This window comes from Abramis brama, assembly GCF_963993115.1.
Source record: "Abramis brama genome assembly, chromosome: 7".
Taxonomy (NCBI): domain Eukaryota; kingdom Metazoa; phylum Chordata; class Actinopteri; order Cypriniformes; family Leuciscidae; genus Abramis; species Abramis brama.
In genome coordinates, this window is record NC_139969.1 from 6,326,600 (window position 1) to 6,352,953 (window position 26,354).

The window sequence follows — 26,354 nt, forward strand, 5'->3', positions numbered from 1 at the left end:
GTTACCAAAGCTTAATAAATACTGTAAAAAAATATATTGCTCATTGATGTTGATGTTAATGTTAGTTGTTTGTAAATAAAAAAATAAAAATAAAAAAACATCCCTTCTGTAATTTTCGTAGGGTTGGTCCTTCATTCAACAGGCCTTAAGCTCCGACTCTGAGCAGGCGGTTTGCACGAGATGTTATGTGAGGTTAAACTGCACTCTAGTGGTCATCTAGTGTATTTCACATGCGTTGCCTCTGCAGTCTCGTACACATGCAGTATTACTGGACGTGGCAGTGTGTACAGCCAGCGACTCTATATTATCATCTGAACTGAAAAGAGCCCCGTGTTAAATGCCACATCATCCCTAGAGAGTACCTAAACAATTCATATCATTAGTACAACCATGGACTGAAGTTTTGGACATATTATCATGGTAATACAATGTTTTTGAACATGTAGGCTAACATAGTAAAACCATAGTATATCATAGTATATCATAGTATATCAGGCCTATCAAAGTATTTTGGTTTTACCATCTGATAGCATCACTGTACCATGGTACCACCACAGTATTTTAGGCAGGTTTTGAGACATCTTTTTAGACCAGTCTGTCCTGTCAATTTGTTGTTTTACCCCTTTTATTTATTTATTTTAAATTGCAAGGGGATTTTAGGGGATGATGAATTTGATTTTTTTAAATAAAAAAAGGCTACTGCACATCAAATAGTAGGCATATATTACACATTTGACTTATTTTTATTATTAATTGGCCTATCCATTATGAGGCAAAGAACATGAATAAGTCAAATTAAACTGCATTGATGCTAAATGCCTGATGTAATTGATATGTTGATGCGTCTAATTAACTTCCAAGTAATGATCCTTCAAAACAACATCACTCTAGTCTTTCAGATGCACAGATGTTGCTATGGTGACATGGTTCTCCATAGCAACAGAGAGATGCTCTGTGAAATTTCAATGTGCATTCTGTGAAACGCCATCTTCTGGGCGGTACCGTGCAAGTGAAGGCAACAACAACCTTTCCACTTGATGGTCATGTGTAAACATTACTCAGAATATATTAGTCAGAACTATGCACAAACACTAAAACTAACAGGATGCATAATAAACAGCTAAAGTTAGCCATTACCAGTGAGGGACTGAGAGTTAGCTTACAGTGGTACATTCATTTTGATATCTATTGAATCATCTTTTTAAATGTTGATACCAACTTCTATAATATTATCAAATGAATGGAATAAGACAAACCAACTAAAACCACAAAGCATCACTGAATGCAATCAAATCCATGGCTAATGCTTACTAGTGTTTGTGCTGTTTTCCCTCCAAAATTATGCCACTTCCTGAAGGATGATGTCACTGAGGAACTTGCTTTTGTTGAAGAGATTGTACAAAAGACTAACAGGATGGAAAGTGAAAATATGGAATATCCTATAGAATAATTCCAAGAATCCAATACATTTATTACCAATTAAAAAATGTTTTGTTGGAAAACAATTGAATATTGCTTAATAAATTGCCTGTGTTTATTTAGAACCTTGAGACATGACAAAAATGGCAACATCCGCTCAAACCAAACAGTGAAATTATTCAATGTTCTATGAATTATTGTGGATTAAAACTAATATGATTTCTATCTTTTAAAATTGTGAATTTAATATATATATTTTTAATTAAGACATACATGATGAGGACAATGAAAAAAATATTTCATTTTGCAAAGTGATGTGAGCCTATTGCTTTTATAAAACATTAAATATTTTAAAAAGTATATATATATATATATATTTATTTGCATGCCAACCTTCTGCTGGAATAAATAGTCTCTAATTGGCCTCTATGGGTGTTTAATACTGATATACAGTAGCTTGTAAAAGTCTGTCATAATTGACAACATAGTATCTTAGGCAACTGGCAACCACTTAAAGGAATAGTTCACTTAAAAATTAAAATTCTGTCATTTTCATTTTTAAGTGAACTATTCCTTTAAAGCTACACTGTGTAGGATTTTCTCCCATCTAGCGGTGAAATTGTTTATGAACTGAATATTACTTTCTAGCCCCTCCCATTCCGAGGGCGTTTTAACTCCTACGGTGGCCGTATTATTTCAAATCTGCCGGCAGTCGCGAGTAATCTCCCCCTCGCATTCGTCACGGTGCCACTGAGTGTAAAAACGTGAAAGGCGAAGCTTGAATTTCCAGGTATGTCCCTCTTTGGCTAATGTATTTTCAAGATGGAGGCGCAACATGGCTCCTGGCACCTGTGTATGTATTCTAAATGGCAGATTCTACGCTTACGGGAATAGGCCTACTTGATTAGTTGGTAGAAGTAATTACACATTAATAAGCACATATCATTTTGAAAGAACAAAGTGTTTTTTGCTAATAATCAACTTAAAAAATTACACAGTGTAGCTTTAAGCCTCACTGCAAAATGAGACACAGGAATCATGATACATTTCACAGAGACAAAGGTCAAACAATCAAATGTGTTTATTAGAATGATAAAATCTCCATGTTGATTGACGTTTGAAAATAAGTGTGTGCTCCAGTACTGAGTCGTGTGTGTTCGTGTGAAACTGGATGTATAAGTGTGTACTTCTATACAGGTGAGGTTATTTAAAAACCAACCAACGAACAAAACAATTATCACTGTATACCGCCCCTCGACTTCTATACACAGGGACATTACATCATCGCCAGCGGAGGGGTGAAACTCAGGATTTGAGCTATGTACAGAGCAGCTGAGTCAAATAAACAACTCAACGTAACACTGATTCAGTCTTACACACAGCCCTTCACGGCGAAGGCAAATCTGCATCGCCATTTACACTGTCTTACAAAATGCTGTTCCTTCAGATCCTTCCTCATCCTTTGCAAAGTCTGTGAGAACCAATAAATGTGATCATTTGTGGAACACAAAAGTGAATTAAACATTGTGGAAAAAGTCAAACATACATTATTGGCCTTGGTTATTGTACAATATTGTGCTTGTTGCAGCATGATCAAAGATTATGAAAGGAAGGCGTACGGGGGAAAATCGTTTGAATACATTCACAGCACATTCAACACTTTCCTTGAGAAGAATAGACCAGAATTAACACAAATGGCACTGTGTGAAAAAGTCAATGTCACTCAATATCACTTAGAGCAATAAAGGCATAAAAACACCAGAAAGCATCCGAACAAAAAGAAAAATATTGTGAGGGACAAAGTCATGGAAATTGAAAACCATTTTAATTTACACCGAGGGAATTCCTGCTACAAAGGAAATAAGCTTTAGGCACTGAACTGAAGTTAATGTGTGGACACTTGTATATTTTAATTGAAGGCAGTTTGTGTGTGAAAAAAGGATAATTAGGAATTATATATATATATATATATATATTTTTTTTTTTTTAAAGAAAATATGTGATAGCTATGTGGTTTCATGTTGCTATACTGTATATCCACACGGCGAGAAACTAAACTTTGAGCACTTAGAAAAGGAAAAGCACACCTCAATAAGCTGCAAATTTTGAGGTATCAATTCATTTAGTAGCACGAACGGCGTGTGACAAGTCACACTCTGAAGAAACACTTGTTTTGGCATCTTTGTAGCTTATTAGCAAACTTAGCGATTTCATTTTCTGTTGGCAAACACTTTTGAAGATGGATATGGCACAATTTCTTTGAAGATTGAGAATTAGTTGAAACTTAGTTGAAAATGTTAGCTAAAAGTATCTTCTTTCTTTCCCCACATGTGGTTTTCACATTAGAATATTAGCGGCATTTGCTACTTCCTGCATTTGATTACTTGCTTTTGTGTCCTTGACCTACAGGTAAGCGGCTATATCCTTGCATTTCCTGCCTACCGGGATACATTTCCTGTGTTCTGGATCCTATTTCCTGCCGGGTGTATCTTTAGTGCTGAAGAGAGGAGACAGAAATACATACACACGGTAATTTAAACACATAAACACACATATACACACACAGAGAGACAGCGCAATCAACCATGACTCTCCTTTCAGCTGGATTTATGAGCTAATCAATGTTCAACCGACCGTAACACACAACTGCAGGAGTGTGTTTTCTGAGAGCATCAGCAAACGCGTATGGTTTCAAGGATGGGGAGTATGCTTAAGTGATGCGTGTAGCACGTGCTTTTAATAAGAGACATCTTGCAGGTGCATGAGCACCATTATTAAATGCATTCCAGTGAACTCAAGTGTGTGTGGCAACTCATCTAATCAGACATCTGCTTTCAATATCTCGCAGACTGATGCTATTAGACATTTAATAACAAAGCTAGCCTATGTGGAGACGGACACTTGGGTGCGTGGGTCATGCAGAAAGATGAAGTTGGTGAGGAAGAGGCTCTTTTCCAAACCCTAGTGAGCCTCCTACTGTCTTTTAAAGGCAGAATCTTAACCAAAATTACTGTTTTTGAAACAATCTTCTTGGACAGAAACTCCATTAATTGGGCCATTAAGAGATTCCCAGGGAATGCATGAACTGATAAAATGTAGTCCATACATGCAATGTAAGTTGCTTCGGATAAAAGCATCTGCCAGATGCATACATCTGTCTTATAAAGTCTGAATTTAGGACTGATGTAAAGCATTCTTCTGGCTCAAACAGCAGAACATGGAGCCAGCAATACCAAGGTCATGGGTTTGATTCCCACAGAATGCATGAACTGATAAATGTATATATGAAATATAAAGCCCTATTCGGACGGGATTAGTTTTACAAGGGTAGATGGAGTAATGTAATTTACGCATTGTCTTCACCTCCCTGTAGTGATGTGCATATTACGTTGCTTCCTGATATAACAGTTTGGTCCAGTCAAACGATTCATTAATTAACTGATTGGATTCTGTTGGTAATAGGCACTTACCTAAAGCTAAAATAAGTTTTTCTAACAAGTGCTTTCGTCCTTCTGTTTGATCTGAGTGGTATGCGGAAAACACTTGAAGTTTGCCACAGACTAAACCACCTAAAACGAAACTGAATGCTTCTTCAAGCGCCTCCATACTTGAAAAACCACGGAAAACTACATTTAAACAAGAAATTACGGAATATTTATGCTCATATTTATAGCTGGTCTATTCGCACGGGATTAGCATTACCTGAGGTAATTTTTTCCAGACCATTTTACAGAAGGTAAAAGTTGCAATAATCTTTACATTGTCCGAAATTATAACTGAGATGGCACATTTGGACGGGACTAAAATCACTGAGAAGCTCTGGTAATAATTACTTTACCACACCTCTCCATGTAAAACTAATCCCGTCCGAATAGGGCTTGAGTCGCTTCAGGTAAAAATCTCTACAAGATGCATCAATGTACTCTGTCTGTCATCTTGGATGAAACTGTTTTTTTGTCTGAATTTGGCAAGGCAGAATAGTTTTTCAGCCTACTGTTTTAACAACCTTCAATGCTGTCTAGGTAGGCAGCTCTAGGGTTTGGAACAGAGCCAGCGAGTCTTTCGGTGTAGATTTGATTATGCTACCCTTTTAGTATTCTCACATAGGGACACAATGACTTAAGGACATAGGGATTTCACTCTGACAGTTACCAGGTACATGACTAAAACCCGTAATCCATTATCCGTGTTGATGATCTAGAACTTGTGAAAGGACTTCCATGACTAAAAAACAAAACAAATAAATACAAAAAGGAAGGGAAATATATTATGATGGATATGATAAACAAAATGATTGGTTATTTCACAGACACACACCCAATAACATAACTGGCTTCAAATCACATGACATTTCTTGACTTTGTAGACCGTTTAGTTCACGTAATGTGATTCCTCTTCTCTGGCATTTTCGCTTGCTCTCCTTCAGACTTCAGGAGAAATAAAAGGTGAAACAGCATCTTCAAGATGAAGTCCAAGAGTCCTCAGGACAGAGTCTTTCTTTCTCTGTCTCTAATCGTGTCTTTCTAGAAAACAGCGGGTGTATTTACCTCAGTTCTGTGTTCCATGTTACGTGTTACATATTGTGTAAAAAATTCACTGTACAAAAAGGAAGAAACCAAACAAAAAGACAAAAAACTTGGAATCCAGCGTCTTCATAAATTCTCAGACGGTCCTCTGATGAAACTCACAGAGCTACACAGAAATTCATGTGGTTGAGGCCATGAAACTCATCCGACCAAAGCTTTCTCTCTTTCCGTCTCTCTCTCTTGTAAAGTCTGAATTCAGGGCTGAGGTAATACTGAGGTAAATCCCTCACTCAACAAAGGAACACAATTTCCAAGCATACAAAAAGAAAAATCTTTTCTATCCATACATCCATACATTTTGGTCAAAGTGATGCATCAGAGCAAATGGCGTAACGCAAATCTTGCAAAGCGAACGGGGCCCCGCCCACAAGAAGTGATGTCACACACAAGCGTTTGTAATGGAAAAAGTATTGCAGATGGAGACAGACAGTTGATGTTATTTTGGGCAATGTGGCCCTCTATATAATCTGCTTCTCCTTACTTTCCCATTTAATATGCAAAAAATATTTTCAAGACCATCACCATATCCAAGTCCAAGCCCATATTTTCAGGAGCATTTGGACTCCGCCTCAAATGAACTGGTCTTGACTAGTCATAAATATATGGTCTTGGGCTCGGACTTGAGTCAGACTTCAGTCTGAGTCTGCTCTTGTCCAGACTCGAGTACTACAACACTGCTATTTATGTTATTTATAAAGTGTAAATTTGATGGGCTACAACAAGTTATATTTTTTAATAAATCAGTAACATAAAATGGAGAGAAGCGATTCCAAAGCGAAAGAGCTGTTCCAAATATTTCCTTCTGACCAGTTGATCTGTCCAAATCTGCTCCTACAGAATTTACACTAATGTAAATAAGATGTCCTCAGTTTGGTATCGACCAGAATCAGATGAGACTGACCACTGTTTACCGAGTCATTACTCCAAAGAAATATTGGGTTCTTGGTTGTATTTGTATTGAACAATTATCCCAATTCCCAAATGAAATGCTGCCGTTATATCAAACTTACAAATTTGCTGAAAGGGTAACCTGTTAAAGAGAGTCTAGGTGTGAACATATTCAGAGATAGATAGTCTTCAAGATGGCTATGGTTCTTTCCTCCATCTGATAAAGGGGGAATAAGGTTTGGTAAGTCACACTCACAGTCAGTCAGCAAGAATGAGAGCTACTGGGAAAAGCATGTCTCTGCCAACATATTTGTGTAATTGTGAGTGATAAAGAGAGAGAAGAAGAGAAAGAGGTCTTTCCAGTTGAAATGGCCACTCTTCTTGTAGTCAGTGAGGTCCGTTTTGGCTCGTCCTCATGCAAGCCGTTCCAGACAAATGAGGAAAAGGATGACAAGCAGGTGAGAAAAGAAAGAAAGACAGAGAGAGAGAGAGAGAGAGAGTTACAGTGAGCTACTGTGGTTGGCCAGGTTGCGCTCTGCAGTCCACGTGAGGTTTCAGCCGCTTACGTTTCTACAATTTCCTGCTACTCGCATCCTTGCTTCTCTTCATTCACTGGCCTGTCGGCGTCCGATCGCTCCCTCCCTTCCCGAGCAGGTGGCTGAAGTCCGCCAGGTCGATGAGCCCCCGGGACCCATGAAGCACGGAGCGCGTCAGTCCCGCGGGATGCTGCGAGGACGTGGTGTAGTGGTGGCCCGTTGGAGGTATGCCGTGACTGCTGAAGATGTAGCCTTCGTGGGTCCAGCGAAGAGGCTCTCCGCTGTATTCTATCTGGTTGCTGGGGGCCGACACCACTCTCCGCCGGTCGGGGGAGTCTTGGGGAGTCATGGGGTAGTTATATTCACCTGCTGACTTGCGAAGAAGAGTGCCTGGGCGTATTCCCTGATCCCGATACTTTGAGAGGGAGACGTAGCGTTGGCGGTCGATACCGGTTTCGATGGCTTCCTCGTGGCGTCGGCCATTTCCTTGCAGGAGTTTAGAGCTGAGAAACAAGGTGGATGGTGGAGGTGGGCACTGGGTACCAACCGAGCTCAAGAAGGTCTGACTTTGGTCCCAGCTGGATCCAGAATCAGACAGGCGTAGCCCACGTTTCTGCTGCAGGGGAGTTTGCTCGGGTGTGGGAAGTAGACCTGGGTCCAAGTCGCCCGCTTTGACCCAACCATTGGGCATGACGAAGAGAGTCTCACCTTGTGAGCGCGGCCGGTCTGCGCCGCTGTGCCGGGATACACTCATCACGGAGCCGCTCCTGCTTTGTCCCATCATGCAACGCTCTTTCTCGCTCTTCCGCTGACTACTGGACGACGGAGTGTTGCTATGCGAACGGTGACGGTGTTTCTGACCCATAATCCAGCACACTGCCAGACCCGAGAGTGCCGCCCCGGTGGAGAATGCAGAGACTGCAGCAACAACCAGCAGGTTCAAAGTAACAAGACTTTCAGGCTCATCCATAAAACTCTCACGTAACAGACCTGCATGAAAGACAGAAAAATACAGTGCAATTCAAAAATATTAACTTCCAATTTATTTGCACAAGTTGTATGCGTTTTAGCGACTGAATCAGCTTTAGGACTTCAAAAAACCACAGTAACATCTACAACTATTGATATGATTAAGCTCTGGAGGGTCAACCATTTAAAAATTGTCACTTGAATGGCTTACAAAAACATCAAAGTAGCTCCTCTTGACTTATGAAGCTGTGTGCTATTGATCTATTGAGTTTCTGTACATTACAGCCCCAACAATCGATCAAAAAACAAGAGACTGTTGCCTACAGTCTCTCCTATTTCGGTAGACTAGATATAGTGTGTGTTTTAGGTAGACACCGACAGACAGGGTCGCTCTGTACAAGAGATGGAATACGACCTTATGAACCTTACACTTAAAAGTCAGAATAGTGAACATGTAAACACTGCATGTCAAACACCGGCCATAACTAACCAGTGCACTTCACCTTTATTCTGAAAGCGTGAGTAGATGTAAGAAATATAACAAGATAGGTCTAGAGAGATTGTTCAACAAATTCAAAGAACACAGCGATTTTTGGAGTTGATGACTCATGCTTTAAATACCCTACTATCTAATCGCTCCTCTTTGAATTGGCGTTTGCACAGCACTGGCCTTTCTCCTCTCTTTTAACAGCATTTCTTGTACTCTTTATTCTGCTGTTCCCTGTAAGATGTCCTTGGTTTTAACCTCTATTTTCTCAGTCTACCTCTCTTCCTCTATTATCTCCTTTCTTGGCTTTCTTCTCGCTGACTATCTCTCTTCTAGCAGTGCCGTTTATGTGTGGGCTGTTAGCTGTCTCAGAAATGAAAAGCTGTCAGAATCTGCGTCTATACCTCAGTATCCAAACTAGTAAATGGCTTGACAGTAATAGGAATTTTAAAAGAAAAGTTCACCCAAATAGGAAAATCCTGTAATCATTTACTCACCCTCATATCAGTCCAAAAGATTTCCTTTCTATTGTAAGCGACAAAAGAAGATGGACATGTTTGGAATGACATGAAGGGGAGTACTGGAACCTTTCATTGTTGGTGGCTCACTCATTCAGTTTATTAACAAATATTGTGTGCAACCCTTCTATGAATACTATGGTACCGCCACCAAAACATGGCATTACCACAAATACACAACAGTATACACAACATACACTCTTTGACAGAGCACATTTCTTCTATGTCTATTCACCCACATGCATAATGACACTTACACAAAGGCATATAAACACACATGTATACATACACAAACCCCAATTTTCTGATCTCTTCTTGTACTCTCGCTCTCCCATTACCTTTATGTTTTCTGCCATTATGAATGTTCTCAGCTGGGAATCTCAGCTCTCATCGCATTTGTTCATTGTAACAGCAGGAGTCTGTTGCACACATCACACTCAACAATTGAACCCTTTTCTCAATATCTTGTTTCCTTGAACATTCCTTTGAACATTCTTAAAGACTAAAATACTTCTACAAGATTGCTTGTAATGTGTGTGTTCTCAGGAGTGTAGCAATCATTTCAAAGAGAGAGACAGAAATCTCCTGACCATAGACCATTTTCTCTAATACCTTTCTCTTCTTTGAATTTATAGTATATCATAATTGTCTTCGTCCAAGGGTATCAAACTCATTTTTAGGTCAAGGGCTGGATTGGACCTTGTATTTTCGAACTAAAAAACTTAAAAAGTTGGATACCGTATATACACCAAATAAGTATATTTCAGCAATATTGACAAAACAAAGAGAAAATAACTCACTGTTCATGGTTGGATAAACTATATGGCTATATGGCTTCTGTCAAACTACAGCATGCAGCATCAAACAGTGATTTCAAACACGCTCTGAACAAACTCAGTTCTTTATCTCTGTTCTGATCTGTTTAGGCATTCAGTGTCTCACTCATCTCAGAATGTTTAAAATAAGACTGAACTTCTATGCGATGGATGGAGAGAGTGAGGACAGAAGAAGACAGCCGTTTGATGTAGATGACCGGCAGACTGGAGCTGTTTTAACAGGAGTGCTGGGTTTAATGAGCCTGTGACTCAGAGTCACATCTGAAAACCAAATCATTTCACACTATGGGTTGATTTTCAGTTATATTATGAACGTGCCTAAATTTCTCTTCAATGATCAATTCAATTAGCTCCCTTTTTTGCCTCTTGATGCTAGGGTTGATTTAATTCTGTTCATTCCCTTTCCGTTTTTCACAAACACATAACTCGTGTTATCTCAGGGGTTTGAGTCAAAAGTCCAGTCGCAAAACATTTTAAAGACCTTGTTCATACCTGTTAAATTTTAGTCAAGTTGTCACATTTATATGCTGTAATTTACTAATTACAATTTCAAATAATAGTAATACAAACCATACTGATACTGATTCATACTGTAAGTTGTTTTGTTTAAATTCTTAACTGTTAAAAATGAGCCAAACAGCTTAAAATAGATTCTTAATGGCAGATTCCTATTGTGACAACTTACCACATATAGTGTGACAACATGCCCCAGTAGCCCCGCTATTGATTCTATGCCATTGGTTCTCATACAGGAGGTCATATCACATATCAACCCGAAATCACTCTCAAAATCCAGTTGTGTCTCCTAAAATCTTCAGGAAGTTACTTCAAAAAGTCACAGAATACGGCTGTCATTCTTTTCCTTAACTAAACTGTGTGTAGACATTAGCAATCCAAACAAGACACTCATATTCTGCTGCTGTTCTCCATTTTTATCTTGGGACTATCTCACAGAGACAGATTCCTTGAAAGCACTAGCGTACTAAGCCAGTGAACTTTATTCTGTTCTCTCTCGCTCTCGTATATGACTCAGCTGAACCTATACGGCTGCAGCAATATATAACTTCTTCTGTCTGAGCAGTCTGTTATGTTCAAGTGCTCTTGAGGAAGAGACTTGAGAACTTCACTGCTGTTCCACGTTCTGCTAAATCTGAACTTTGGAACATATTTAAGCGGTCTGAGCCATGAATATATCAGATAATGACAGTGAGTGTTTCATATGCTGCCAGCCTTGCAAAATGCCATTTAGAGCGGATTTACAGCGAATCTAAGCTTCTGAATGTTTAGAAAATATAAACCATCTTTTGTCTTTTTAACAATGTATACACTGCCACTAACTCACTTTAAAGGAATTAATTAATTTCTAAAAAGAAAAGACTCAAGGCTGGTTTTCTCTCTCATTATCTTCCCTCCATCTCCAAACTGTGACTTTGTTGTGACTTTGACTGCTTAAGCAAACCTTTCGAACCAGACCAGACTGGATCTTCTCTGTATTGTTGAAGAGTTTCTAGAGAATTCTCTCGGGGAAGCTAAAGGGCACATCCTAAACAGGTTCACAAACTCACCGTCGCAGTCTCCGAGATGTGAGGTGTTTCCGTATTCAACGTCCTGCACGAAAGGTAATCTGCAAAACAGGAGAAAACGGATTTGAACATAAACCGCAAATTCACAGATTAGATACATGACATGCATTCTATGCAAGTGAATGTAAACGCTTCTAATTATGCAAACTCAATTTGATGCATCATTGCATTCAGAAATGTGTCCGAACACAATCCAAAACACATTTGACTGTCAGCTTTCTTTTTCAGGTCAACAACTGTCATGGCAGACTTTTTTACTGAGCAAGTTAGCTAAACTTGTCATGATTAGATAGCTACCTAAATAATAACACATCTGGTTTAAAGTGTATTTTTTATATTAAAGTACTTCTTCCTACCCCAATATAACATGCAAACACTGTGGCGCTACCAAAACATTAACACATCAGCACTGGCTATATGAGTGTTCAAGAAACCTGTGTAAAATCATTTGCGTTTGTTGACGGGAGTGGTACTGAAATTTGAGGGAAACTCTATCGCCCCCTTGAGTTGAGGTTTGAATGCATGTTAGGTATGTACAATGAGCCAGCATGCTTGCGACGCTTTTGCCAAGCATTTATATTTGTGTAGAGGATGTTCATGGTTCATGGATCTGACCTGGTGCCTGGCCGCAGGAGTGAGCACGTACTTCCTCTGGTCCAGCCGCAGTATGGGTCTCTGGACGCAATGCAGTTTCTACACAAACACACACACAATGTTATGTCAGTGTTATTACAGAGGACTATACCGACCTCCTCTATAATGAATACAGAAAACAAAACCAGAAAACATAAATCGTGATTTATAGAGACATACAAAGACTGAATGAACAGAGACAGACAAGACTGCATTCTCATTTTCTGATTGTCATATCTGTCTCTCCAGCTCTCCAGTTTCACTTCTCTAAATATATATGCAATTATATTGTCATCACCATTATGTTGAGTTTTATTCAGTTCAAGGACTTTTAGTTTGTATTTTTTTTTAAATTAATTTATATTAATTATTATTTAATTATTTAATTTAATTTAAATTAAATTAAAACTATTACTTCTCCCTCATTACTGTAATGAAAAAATCTCATATGCATGTGGATGTTTTACCCTTGACAACTCTTAGTTATTACTTCAATATTCTTGTTACTAAAATATGAATTTTTCATATGAATATTGAAATAAAAACTTAACGACAGAAACATACACATAATTTTCATTTCACAATTATGATTTGATACTTTATAATAAACAACGCAATGCATTCTTAACGCAATGCATTTATTTATGCGAGTCTGTGCATGGAGGGAAATGAGGTTTGTGCCACCCATGGTAAAATTATGTGCTTGTGCAGGAGTCATTTAAACGAGCACATGGTGCTGCAGAAGTACAAAGTGGTTTGGAAAGACTTGAGTTGGTGCAGATGGTACGGGTGCACTCACTGTACCACGTCCCGCAAGATGAGAGAGCATCAGCAGACTCAATCAAAGCCTCTACCATTAATCACGGCTGAATTACACCAGAGCTTTACTGCTACACAGGAAGAAACCGTTCCAAATGTGCCGTACGGGAGACGGGCCAGGAGAACTGTGTGTGTTGTCTGAAGGAAATTGTAAAAGCTGGGTCACGGTAATTTCAAAGCCGCTGATGAAGCAGTGTGCGTTTGGGTGGCACAGTTTACTTTAAGATGGAAAACGACAGCGCGTGTGTGAATGTGAGTGTGTTTGATCAGTGTACAGATTGAGTGTGTGTGTGTCTGTGTTCTTACTTCATGCATCTGGAGTGCAGTTGGCAGCGTGCGACAGGCACTCTCACCACACAGGAGTGGAAGGCCAGCAGGAGTGTGTGACTGGGTTTGTCCAGGGTCAGAGAGAGAGGCTGCCGTGCCTGTACAGAGTCATCGCCGCACCTACACACACACACACACACAAGAAAACCATCAATACAACCACTCCTGTACTTTTACAACTAAACACATCCTAGAACACGGATGCACACACTCATTAAAACCCAACATCTTCACATCAGCGTCTCCATGAGTCACGAGGTCATTAACAGTATGACCACCCGTACTCAGCAGCTTGGCGGAGACGTTCAAACTCGTTTCACACGCAAAGAGGTTAGCCAATCATTACAGAGGTCATTTACATATAGAACTTACATGTTGTATATGAAAACAGTTATTTAAAATAGCAGCAATATTTCACAATATTACTGTTTGTACTGTATTTTTGCGTTTGATGTTTGCTACATTCAGGAAGTATACTTTCTTGGAGCAGATAAAATAAAAAGGGAGTTCACATATCTGACTGCTTATATTCTTTGACGAAAATGTAGGCATGTGCAGTAATATTGAAAAGTGAGGATGCAACGCATTGGCGATATTGAATCGAATCGTTGACATGATAATCGGAATCGAATTTAATCATGAAACCAGTGATAATTCACACCCCTAGAAACAACATGGCGGATGTAGTACGTCCGAATTTCATTCATACTGCCCATATTCATACTATATACAACATAAATGTGGTACCTACCCAGACAGGAATGACTTCAATTCAAATTCCAACTCCTGAACTGAAATTGGGCAAATTCTTAAATTGTGAGTTCTGTCCAACTTTTGTTCAACTTTCCAGATCAAATTCCCCATTTCTCTTCAATAATCTCCTGTCCTCTTTTCTACTGTCTGTGACTTACTGTAAAAAGTGGCAAACAGCCCAAAAATACACACTAAAAGAGATTAAGTCAAAGTTGGTTTGTTTCCAACACACATTAACTGTCTGCTAATAAAGCATTAAATTACTGCAACATCTTTGATTAAATTAGGACACCGGCATCTCAGAGAAACTCCTCAACAGTTGGTCCACAGATATCAGGCATGTAATCTAAACACTGATAAATAGCACGAAGACAAATGAGACGCATTACAGGAAGTTGTGTGAGAGTTTTGGATGTCATCCAGAGAACACCTGAGGCAAGACAGAAGGTCAAGCAGACACAGTGATCTCTTTGTTTCAGGTATGTGTGTGTGTGTGTGTGTGTGTTTCTCAGCGAGCGCTGCATCCTACTGAGAACCTTATCTCAACCGCCACACAACTCGCCTTCATGTCCCAGCATGCATCTCTCTGTTCTTCCTCCAGACAGGTATTGCCTTTCATCTTCAAAACCCCAGCTATGTTTTCATCCATCAGAGTGCCACACGCTCGCAAACACACACACACACACACACACGCACTAAAATAATCAGAAATCCTGTTGAATCGTTTTACCTCCGTTTGCTTTTGAGGACATTTTTTAGAGGTGCTGTGTGTTTGTTTGTGGATAAAAATCATGGATTTCTTCCTTCCATTGCATTTGATACTGAATATCTTTTTCTCTTTGACTGTGCGGAAGTTTTTAATCCAGGGCTAAACGTCAACAACAGTAAACAACTGTGGGAAACTGCTTGATAAAAATGGATTTTTCTAAATAAATTCAGTCTGGAAGCAGATTAAAGGACGCTAAGGACAAAAACAACTTGATCTCCCTTCCTTACTTTTTAAAGTCCGTGTCCAAAAACTGAAACAAGTTTGTCTTATCAGGAAGGCAGGAGATGTATAGATGCATCTATAGATGTCGTATTCTTCGTTCATACCTATAACGATAACTATAATAACGTCCGCACCAGCGGACGATATCGTTCTGTTATTCTAAGAGCGTGCTGCAGTTTTGTTGTAAAATTGTCTGTTTAAATATGTAAATGAGGCATTATCTAATTAAATATGCATACATTTCCAGAATAGAAATCAGAACATAAAGCCAGGTTCACATAATTTTCACAATTTTTTAATTTTTTTATTAAATGTTAAATAAATATCAGGCAATTATATATTAACAAACCTCTCTGTAAAAACCTAGACAGGAATAAAACGGGAAAGTTTGTGCAGCTGAAGTGGAGATTTCTGGCTCAGTGTACGAGAAAAACTCATTTCGAGAAAACGGCCTTTAATATATATTTTAATTGAAATCTACATGTGGGCATAGATAAAGTGTAATAAAAGAAACATCTAAAGGGATAGACCACCCAAAAATGAAAATTCTGTCATTAATTACTCACCCTCATGTTGTTCCAAACCCAAAAGACTTTCATTTATCTTCGGATCAGAATGAAGATCTTTTTGATAAAAATCTGAGAGCTTTCTGTCCCTCCTTTGACAGCAATACAACTACCACTTTGACGCTTCAAAAAGTTCATAAAGAGTAAAACGCAAAACTAATCCATTAAAATTGAGCGGTTTAGTCCAAATTTTCTGAAGAGACTCAATCGCTTTATGTGATGAACAGATTGAATTTAGTCTTTTATTCACATATAAACATTGATCAGCAAACATAAACTGAAGCTCAACCAAACCTGCTTGGCGCGTGAGAACAAACCTCTTGCTGAAGCTCAAACATGCTGCGTAACACGAGAATGAACCTCATTGGTCCTTGCTGAAGCTCAAATGTGTGCGTAACACGAGAATGAACCTCATTGGTCCTTGCTGAAGCTCAAACATGCTGCGTAACACGAGAATGAACCTCATTGGTTCTTGCTGAAGCTCAAACGTGCTGCGTAACACGTCAAGCGAATATGCTTGAGCTTCTGTTTACCACAACTGATGTGTGGTGAATAAAAGCCTAAATTCAAAGTGATCGTGTCTCTTTTTGAAAATTTGGACTAAACCGCTCAATTCATATGGATTAGTTTTACGATCTCGTTATGAACTTTTTGAAGCGTAAAAGTGGTAGTTGTATAGCTGTCAGTGGAGGGACAGAAATCTCTCAGAATTCATCAAAAAGATCTTCATTCTGATCCGAAGATGAACGAAAGTCTCACGGGTTTGAAATGACATGAGGGTGAGTAATTAATGACAGAATTTTCATTTTTGGGTGAACTAGCCCTTTAATTGTATGGCGGCTGAGAGAGCTCAATGTGCTGTAACTGATGAAGACACATGCAAATAGAAAAAAACACCAGCAAATTAAGAAAATGTTCTCATTAGTCTGACAATACATGCTGCAAATACTCACCACGCACATACAATCAGGACGTTAAATTAAACAACAAACTCACCTTTCAGGTCATCGACAACCCCACTGACGAGTAGACACTGAACAATAAGCATGTGCCAGCCAGGTTTGTGACTTGTAGGGGTGCCCTTGAAACATTTGTGTTATGGTGTGCTATTTGCAGCGCGCTTCTGTATTTGGTTGTGTTGTGAGTATTTGCAGCATGTGTTGTCAGACTAATGAGAACGTTGTCTTAATTTGCCTGTGTTTCTTCTATTTGCAGTTGCAGTGCGTTGAGTTCTCTCGGCCACCGTATAAATGTGTATTTTGGATGTTTTCTTACCGCTAGTCTGACAGAAGAAAAGTAATGCATGCAAGCAATAGCAAGCAAAATAGACCAAAACTGAACAGTGCCTGAAAAAACAATAGTTTTTGAAGCAAAGAAATCTCATCACCTTTCAGGGTTGTAGCCCTCCAGCTCTTCCAGAAAGGTGTTGGTGTTGGAGTACTGGTTCTCTGGGCTGGGTGTGATAAGGAACTTGAGAACGGTTCCCCTGGTGGATCCAAGGAACACCACAGTTCGATTGCGGTAGGGGCCTGCCTCAGTGTCCACCACCATAGTGTTCAACTGGTACCTTAAAAGTGAGGAAAATAAAGCAATACGCACAGCATTATAGAAGCTTATTGCTTTTATAAAACAGTTGCAACATCAGTATGATGAAAGACAATAAAATACACATTTTCAGCCAATAATATAGTTAATTATCCTAACAGTAAGCTGTTTACAGTAGCCAAATAAAATAGTGCATTAAAATCAACATGAAATTGCATTTGCAACCCATTTTGCAACCAAAAAGTGATATATTTCCAAGAGAAACATAATATTGAATAAGAAAAATAATTTAACCCTGTATTATTTTCCCAACCCACATGGCCTAGTTTCGAGTCTGAGGAATAAGAGAGTCCTTTCAGAGGTAAAATCAAGTTATTACATTTTGAATAAAGCTTGCAAAGACATTTTTTTTCTTTTCAATAACATTCATGAATTGTGAACATGTATTAAGAAAGTAAATAAACCCTTATTTTGATTTTGTGTTTAACTTAGCTGATGGTCACAGATATGTTTGTCATTTATTGTACAATAGCTTCAAACAAATCAGATTTTAGCACTGATGCTATCTGTTTTAAACAATTCTTGGTGTATAATTCTTAATACAGCTTAGGAAATAATTAAAAAGGGTTATGAGAGATTAGAGTTGTAAATACTCTCTCTGTTGAGACTTTAATTTGGATTAAAAAGAGCAAACACAGAGGAGTTTATGACAGCTCACACCAACTTTTCCTTTATGTGCACTTTTACTACTTTGTTGTAAGCTTGAAAAACCTGAGCTGACTATTTTTCTTCATGCCATTCAAATCTAATTTGCATAATTACAGCCTATGGTGTTCATTGATGACCTGCCCTTTAACACTGTAGTTGAGATGCAGGCCTGGAAAAGTTTAGTTCGTGTTTTCGACATGCTGTGAAAGCAAATCCATGCACTTTTTTAAAGGATGAGGACTTGCACTGGAATTAATATGGGAAAACCGACGCCATTGTTACTGTTTGTGTTACTGCTGAGAATGATCTGGAGCTGAAATTCAGATTTGGTAATGAGCGCTGTACATCCGACATGCGCTGTAACCGGTAGACCGGTCACAACAGACTGGGCCATATGACCAATCAGAGCAGAGACTGATTTAGAGAGACAGATTCCTTTATCTGTTTCAGACTCTGTGAGAAAATTGACGCTGCAATCTATATTATGAGAAAATGAAGGTTTTTGACCCTGGATGCATGTAAAACTTCAAAACAAAGACCTTAAACCTGTAGAAGACCTTCAAAGCAAAATTAGGAACCTTTGAAATAGCATAATACGGGCACTTTAAGTCAAAATGGTCTGTTATTGAATATCAATCAAATATCCACCTTTTTTCCACTCACCAGAGTACCACTCTCCTTTGTGACAATTTACCTCTAGTTATCGTGAAAGGACCCAGTGGCCATTTCAATACAAAAAACAATTTATTGCTTGATTTTTTCTCCTTGCAGAGAAGTTTTTCTTCGGTTACTCACAAGTACTGAGTTTGAAGGCCTCAGGCAATTTACCCTTTGCAGAAGCACTACTGGAGTTATAGTTTAACTAATGTTTTTCCCCCACTAACCTTGAGACACTGTAGCAGCGCTCTTAACAGGATTGTTGACAGAATGATGTCCTTTGAGTATCAGTGCTGCTAACATTAGCCATACTACAGCAGAGCTTGGGCTTTGATTCCTGAGATTTCAACCAATTTCAGTTAAAGCAGCACAGCTTTTAGGAGGCCTTGAGAATTTCGCTTCACCTTTTCAAATCTCAGCAACACACTTCATATAACAAGCATCCTGGGGTTTATTGATCGTTTTTTCTGTGTTCTGTAGGTCTATGCATCGTACCGAACCATGGTCTTGACTATCCAGGGTCTGTGTCCGAGCAAAGGAACTGCTTCGTCCATCAGAGGATGAGTTTTGATGAAGTTCAGCACTTCATCGGGGAGGGCGTTGGAGGAGCTGAATCTCGAACCCTGGACAGCACATCCTCCAGGCCTAGAAAAGTAAAAGAACCACATTCACGATTCAAATGTCCAAACCAAACATTCACTATTTGATAGACAGACAGAGAGACAGAACGAGATAGATAGATAGATAGACAAAACGACAGACAGACAGAACGACAGACAGAACGAGAGAAATAGATAGACAGAACGACGTATATATAGACCGACAGTCAGAACGACAGACAGAACAGATAGATAGACAGAGTGACAGACAGACAGAACATCAGATATATAGATCGACAGACAGATAGACAGACAGAACGACAGACAGAACGAGATAGATAGACAGACAGACAGACAGACAGACAGACAGACAGATAGATAGATAGATAGATAGATAGATAGAATGACATAATGGGCCCTATTTTAACGATCTGAAACGCAAGTGTCAAAGCGCAAAGCGCAAGTGACTTTGTGGGCGGGTCTTGGCGCTGTTGCTAGTTTCCCGGCGGGATAAATGACTCTTGCGCCAGGCGCAAATCTAAAATGGGTTGGTCTGAAGCAGCTTCATTATTCATAGGTGTGGTTTGGGCGTAACGTGAAATAAACCAATCAGAGCGTCATCTCACATTCCCTTTAAGAGCAGGCGCGTTTGTTCTAAAGCGGATTCCTATCAAAACGGCGGATTTGCCAGGCGCGCGCCAGGAGCGGTTCACAGCCGAGGAGAGCAACGCTCTCGTCAGGGACGTTGGGGATGGAGAAACCCACCCAAATTAACTTTGGTTAAAAAGGCGTATGATAATTTGGGTAAATGTGTAAGCTAGATGTATGCTTTTATAATAAATTGTCTGTCTATCTATCTATCTATCTATCTATCTATCTATCTATCTATCTATCTATCTATCTATCTATCTATCTATCTATCTATCTATCGTAATAATGTATGATTTGCAAAAATGAAAACTGCTGCTTCTGTGTAGATGAGAGAATCAAAGTGTATGCGCGTTGTGCACACGCTTCATTGATTATGGCCAAGCATGCGCCCTTAAAATAGCATATGAATAACATGCGCAACGCGCCACTGACTTTAAACAATTTTTTCCTGGTTAGTGGCGCAATTGTTTTCTAAACCTACAAAATAGCATGAAGGAACGTTTGCGCCGGAACACACCTCCTTTTTTGCGCTGAACCGCCCAATGAGCGCAAGTTCATTCCCTAGTTTAGCGACGTGCTTCTGTGGAGGGAAAAACGCGCTTTGCGCGGGTGCAAAATAGGAATGATACATGCGTCGCTGTACAAAGTCAATTGCGCTGGGTGCAAGATAGGGCCCATAGACTGACAGACAGAACGACAGCCAGACAGAACAGGACAGAACGACTGACAGAACGACAGATATATAGACTGACAGACAGAACGACAGACAGATAGAATAAGAACGAGAGAGAGATAGACAGAACGACAGACTATAGATAGATAGATAAATGATAGAACAACAGACAGACAGATAAACAGACAGGCAGAACGACCGACAGACAGAACATGAATAGAGCATGATAGATACTAGAAAGATAGAAAGATTGATACCTGGGTTTCGGCACCAGTTCATCAGGTACAGGTGTCCATATGGATTCTGGAGATTTCTGCTCTTTGAATCTGCCCTCAAACACACGTGCCAGCTGCTGCATGTCAAACGCACACACCGCCGAGCCGGGGATACTGGGTAGACACAGCGTTCCAAGAGGGTCAAGACACATCACTGATCCAAACCACACTTCAAACACACACATACAGTCCCACAGAAGCACACACACGCTGTTACCCTAAGTCAAAGTGACATGTCACAACAGGACTATTCGATTTACTGCAGCTGACAGACTAATCGACCAATCTGCCTCTACAGCATCTCATTATAGTGTCTCGACAGCCACTCACATCAGATTAATAAAAGCTCAAGTGCAAATTCAAGCTATTTTAAAGCACACAGGCTATAGTATAAATATAACAATACACACATGGACTGCGTTATGGCACTTTCATGGTGCTTTGTAGTCTACTGGAGCTTGATTCTTCAAAATATTCTTCAGAATATTTTCAGTTTTATGAAAGAAAAAATACGTATCTTGGGAAAGACATGAGGGTGAATAAAAGATGACAGTTGTATTTTTTTGGGGGGTGAATTCTTCCTTTTAAAAGCTAAAAACTGAGAGAAAACATATATCAGCAAAATATTATAGCTTGATGCGCATTAAAAAAACAAAGGAAATCGTAGATCAGTCAAACACAGAAGAAAACTGTAAAATGACCTGCCAGGATGGGCAAGTGTTCTCACTGGCTGAACAGCCTAATGGTGGGTGTGTGTGTGTGTGTGTGTGTGTGTGTGTGTTCTGGTCTGCAGGTGTTCACCATGTGTTCCAGGGCAGCTTGTCTCTTTCTCCAAACAGTGGGAGTTCAGATGGACTGTTGAGGAAACTTGGATCCTCTTATCTGTCCAGATTTCAGCTTTCAGGCAAAACAACAAATCTTATCAAAAGGCTAGTAGTGAACTGAATGGCATTCAACTTTATACAAAATATGAAATAATCAATTCTAGTAAAATTAATACTTAGAATTATACACTATGCCATTTAAAAGTTTGGGATCAGTATTTTGAAAGAAATTAATAAGGTTTATTGAGTAAGGATGCATTAAATTGCATTAAAATGCATTAAATAATTGTTATATTGTATATATACATTGTATATATATTGAATATGACAATAAAGACATTCATAATTTTACAAAAGATTTCTATTGTGATAAATGCTTTTCAGCTTTCTATTCATCAAAGAAGCATTGATATTACTAAGAAATGTTTCTTGAGCAGCAAATCATATTAGAATGATTTCTGAAGGATCATGTGACACTGAAGACTGGAGTAATGATGCTGAAAATTCAGCTTTGCATCACAGGAATAAATTACTTTTTAAAATATATTAAAATAGAAAACAGTTTATTTTTTATTTTTTAAAGATCTTACCGAACTTTTGAATAGTAATGTAAAACAATTTTCAATTGTATTTTATACAGGTAAAATGATCTAAACAAACTCTTGTAAAATAATTAAAAAAAAATAATTAAATGATTTAAATTTCTTAATATATTAGATTTATACATTTTAAAAGATGGAAATCATATTTGTTTTTTTTGTTTTGTTTTGAGCAGATGCTACTATTTTAACCGTGTCCTCTGGTGCAGCTACCTTCTAAAAGGCAATAATTAGATTATAATGTGGGAGTATTGTTTTAATTATATTATTACTCAAATTTCTGACTATTACTCTTCCTAGAGCTTTCAAGCTACAACCACTAATTGGGCCAGGCCTTCAGACTGTTCTGACTCGTCTGACTAATAAATGGATAGGTTTTTACTTGTCCTCAATTTCACTTTTCTTTTGCAAAAACTAAGAAAACATCCATAGTGACATTCTCTTCCAGGAATTTTTTGGAGGGAGAACAACAGCCCAAACATGTGCAAATCAACAAGGGATTAATTACAGAAATCAGTGTGATAATAACAACATGTTAAAAGAAAAAGGGGAAAAGCAACAGAATGAGACTGTAAATCACAGGATGTTGGGCTGGGTTTGAGGTCACACATGGTCCCGTCAGCTGCTCTGAGAACGTGTGTGTTTGGACCGCGGTGAAAGATTTGGCGAGTTCTGTCTGGTGTCCCGCTGGAACGGGAGTGAGAGGGCTTGTCTGCACCACTCACCTGACACCAGACCTGCTGAGCCAACGCTGGACAGCATTTGGCCAATGCTGGACTGAAAATGATCTAAACCTCAGTGTCCTTTATCTTAAATGACAGTGTAGTGCATGGCAAATCCAATTCCCTGCACCTCCAACAAAACTCAAAGAGTGCCTCAAACAAAGCAAACTGTCTTACATAGACTTGATAATACAAACCCTGAAAACTTTGGTAAATCCATTAAATAATTCATCCTCAAAACCTGTGACCCATGACTTGTGGAAGTTTACATACACACAGTAAATCAATATAGATAGATAGATAGATAGATAGATAGATAGATAGATAGATAGATAGATAGATAGATAGATAGATAGATAGATAGATAGATAGATAGATAGACAGATAGATGGCACTGTACACAGACAGATGATAGATGGAAGTCAAAGGGGAACAGAAACTGTTTGGTTACCACCATTCTTAAAAATAAATTATTTTGTGTTCCGCATAAAAAGAAAGAAAGAAAGTCATTCAGGTTTGGAACTACACGAGGTTGAGTAAATGATGATATTTGGGTGGACAATGGCAGCCTACTAGGTTTAGAGCTTATGATTACATAGATTACCAAGCTGCATTTTTATAATCATTATCATACACAGAAAAGAAAACCAATAGAATCATTCAGGGAATATAATTTTGATACAAGCTTGAGTTTAACACAATAGCTACATTATCCTGATCACAATGAGAGCGCAAATGACAGAACAGAGTCCTTCCACCTTCCACATAGTGACTAAATAAAAATGAAGTAGATAAGACAGTTGCAGAGCAATCATCGCATTCGGATATGATGAGGTCTTCTCATTCAGTTCTAATCATTCCATTTCTGCTCAATTCCACTCTAATATTCCCCACTAATAGATACACGGAAAATATGGAGTCTGATCTGTTAAATTAGGGCTACTGGTAATTGAAGGGCTTTGGGAATGAAGGGTCTCATTTGGAAAATTTGGAAAATGCAGGCAGATTGATGGACAGAAACGGCGCAGTGGGCATGGTGTTAATGGACTGATTTGGAGATCGGCCTGAGCCCGCCGCCTGCCACCCTTATGGAGGACATCTGTGCCAAAGATTATACCAAATTAACAGAGATGTCACTGGATGTCATCTTTCTCTCCGTCTCCTTTACCACCTCTCCTGTGCTTCCCTGAGTGGCGCAACCTTATAATTACCTCAACTATTTAAAAGAATAAAGGGACAAACAGCACTGTTCTGCAAGAGCCATTAGTGCACTGACAGCTCACTCATTTTATCTCAGAAGGTCACTGTAAAAATTAAAGTGATTTAAAGAATAACACAATGATGGCACACTGTGACTTTTTAGTAGTGCTTGCTAAGACAAACATCACTATTATTAGTTCTCATAAATAAAAGTATAGTTCACCCAAAAATGAAAATTCTGTCATCATTTACTCACCCCTCATGTTGTTCCAAACCTGTATGACTTTCTTTCTTTTGTAGAACACAAAATTAAAGTGCATATTAAGATATTTTGAATACAAAATGCTTATTGAGCAGCAAATCAGCATATTAGAATGATTTCTGAAGGATCATGTGACTGGAGTAATGATGCTGAAAATTCAGCTTTGCATCACAAGAATAAATGACATTTTTCAAATAAAAAAACCTTTCTTTAAATTGTAATAATATTCCACTTTTTTTTTTTTTTACTGTATTTTTCATCAAATAAATGTAGCTGTGGTGAATTGATAAAAATCAAACTTTTTTTGTATAAAAATGCGTCGTCGGCTATTGCCTGACACAGGCAGACGGGGTCCGAGTGGAAGCCATTTTGAGTACACCACTTAAGCCAATAAGCTGTTAGAAGTTTGTGGCCTCCAACTCTAATCCAGCCAATGAGCTGTCAGATGTAGTGAACTACAGCCTTGTAAACCTCAAGCTAGACAAACGAGCTCTACTTTCACCCTGTTCTCTCTGGCTTACGGCCCTGGTCGCCTATCGTCCACTACTTTAAAAGCTTTCTGGCGCTGTGCCTGTGTAACTGACCAGCCCAGTGGGATTGAGGTGAACGGGCCAAGATCACCTCATCACACAAAGCTCTGCAGCAAAGCCTCTCGCGTTCATTCGAGAAAGGACGCGACGGGGGTCTGAGAAATGAGGACTAAATGAGAAAAATGGACACGGAAGAAAGCAGTAGGGACTTCATGCTGTTTGTACTTTGGCATAGAAGCTCAGCCATAACTCTAGAGTGAGTACATAATAGCTCTCCTTTCAGATGATGCAAAACTACTGTGAAAAAATATGAAAATGAAATGAAAATTTTATTTAAGGTATTAAAAAAATACAGTTAGAATTGTGCCATTTTATTAAGACATTTTTTTTGTACAATAGTATTTATGTATTGTGATTATTATTATGTGTATTATAATAATCATAAATATAGCCGTAAGCAGCAATGTGGGGGCAAGCACCCAAGCAGAGCAAGCATTGTAAGCACAATAAATTCAGCATGCACAGCAAGCATGACAATCACAGCAAGCACATCAAAGCTCATCACACTGAACAGTCAAATGCTCTACAATGTGAATCACAAGAGGACAAAATACTATTCACATTTTTTTATATAATTGCACTGCATGTTATATTTAATAAGTTTAATAAGTATTTAACGTAGGACAACAGATGCAGTGCAGTGGAAGTCGACTTCAGAAAGTTATTTCTCGGGAAAGGTAGCAAATATCAAAAATCTGTTTAGTAATTTCTGTGAGGCTCGGTCCAATGATCATCTGAGCTGATTTTGGACAAAATTTTAATTTGAAAAAAAGTTTTTTCCTTTACTTCAATATGGCGGGCAAACAAAATGATGGAAAATGACAAATAAGATTGGCATAAACCAAGGAACATACTGAAAAAAAACACAAAAAAACATATATCTCTGGAAAACTAAGTGGCGCTGTGTTCAAACTTCTCAGGTACCTTCAGGACATAATGTTGATGAACCATACCAAATTTTGTGCCAATATGTCAGATCGTTTAAAATACAGTATATTGCAGTTTATAACAAATTTCAAAATGACGGACCATGATTTTCTGACAAACTGTTCAATAGTTATTAAGCAAAAATAGCCATTTTTCAGATCTCATGACCTATAGGTGGCGCTGTTCACAAATTTGGCATGGACCCTCAGAT

At 38.7% G+C, this 26,354-nt stretch overlaps 1 protein-coding gene across 1 annotated transcript in view; it reads right to left on the bottom strand.

Moving 5' to 3' along the window:
- Positions 1 to 2,485: 2,485 nt before the first annotated feature.
- The window catches only part of sema6ba (sema domain, transmembrane domain (TM), and cytoplasmic domain, (semaphorin) 6Ba), a 143,442-nt gene continuing 119,573 nt past the window's right edge, over positions 2,486 to 26,354 (bottom strand). The window contains exons 11-17 of the mRNA XM_084119738.1: positions 21,002 to 21,133; positions 19,317 to 19,466; positions 17,299 to 17,478; positions 13,581 to 13,721; positions 12,438 to 12,515; positions 11,805 to 11,863; positions 2,486 to 8,419 (exon numbers count right to left, since the gene is read on the bottom strand). Coding sequence (XP_083975864.1) covers positions 7,503 to 8,419; positions 11,805 to 11,863; positions 12,438 to 12,515; positions 13,581 to 13,721; positions 17,299 to 17,478; positions 19,317 to 19,466; positions 21,002 to 21,133 — 1,657 coding nt within the window. The 3' untranslated portion in view covers positions 2,486 to 7,502. The remainder of the gene's footprint in view (positions 8,420 to 11,804; positions 11,864 to 12,437; positions 12,516 to 13,580; positions 13,722 to 17,298; positions 17,479 to 19,316; positions 19,467 to 21,001; positions 21,134 to 26,354) is intronic.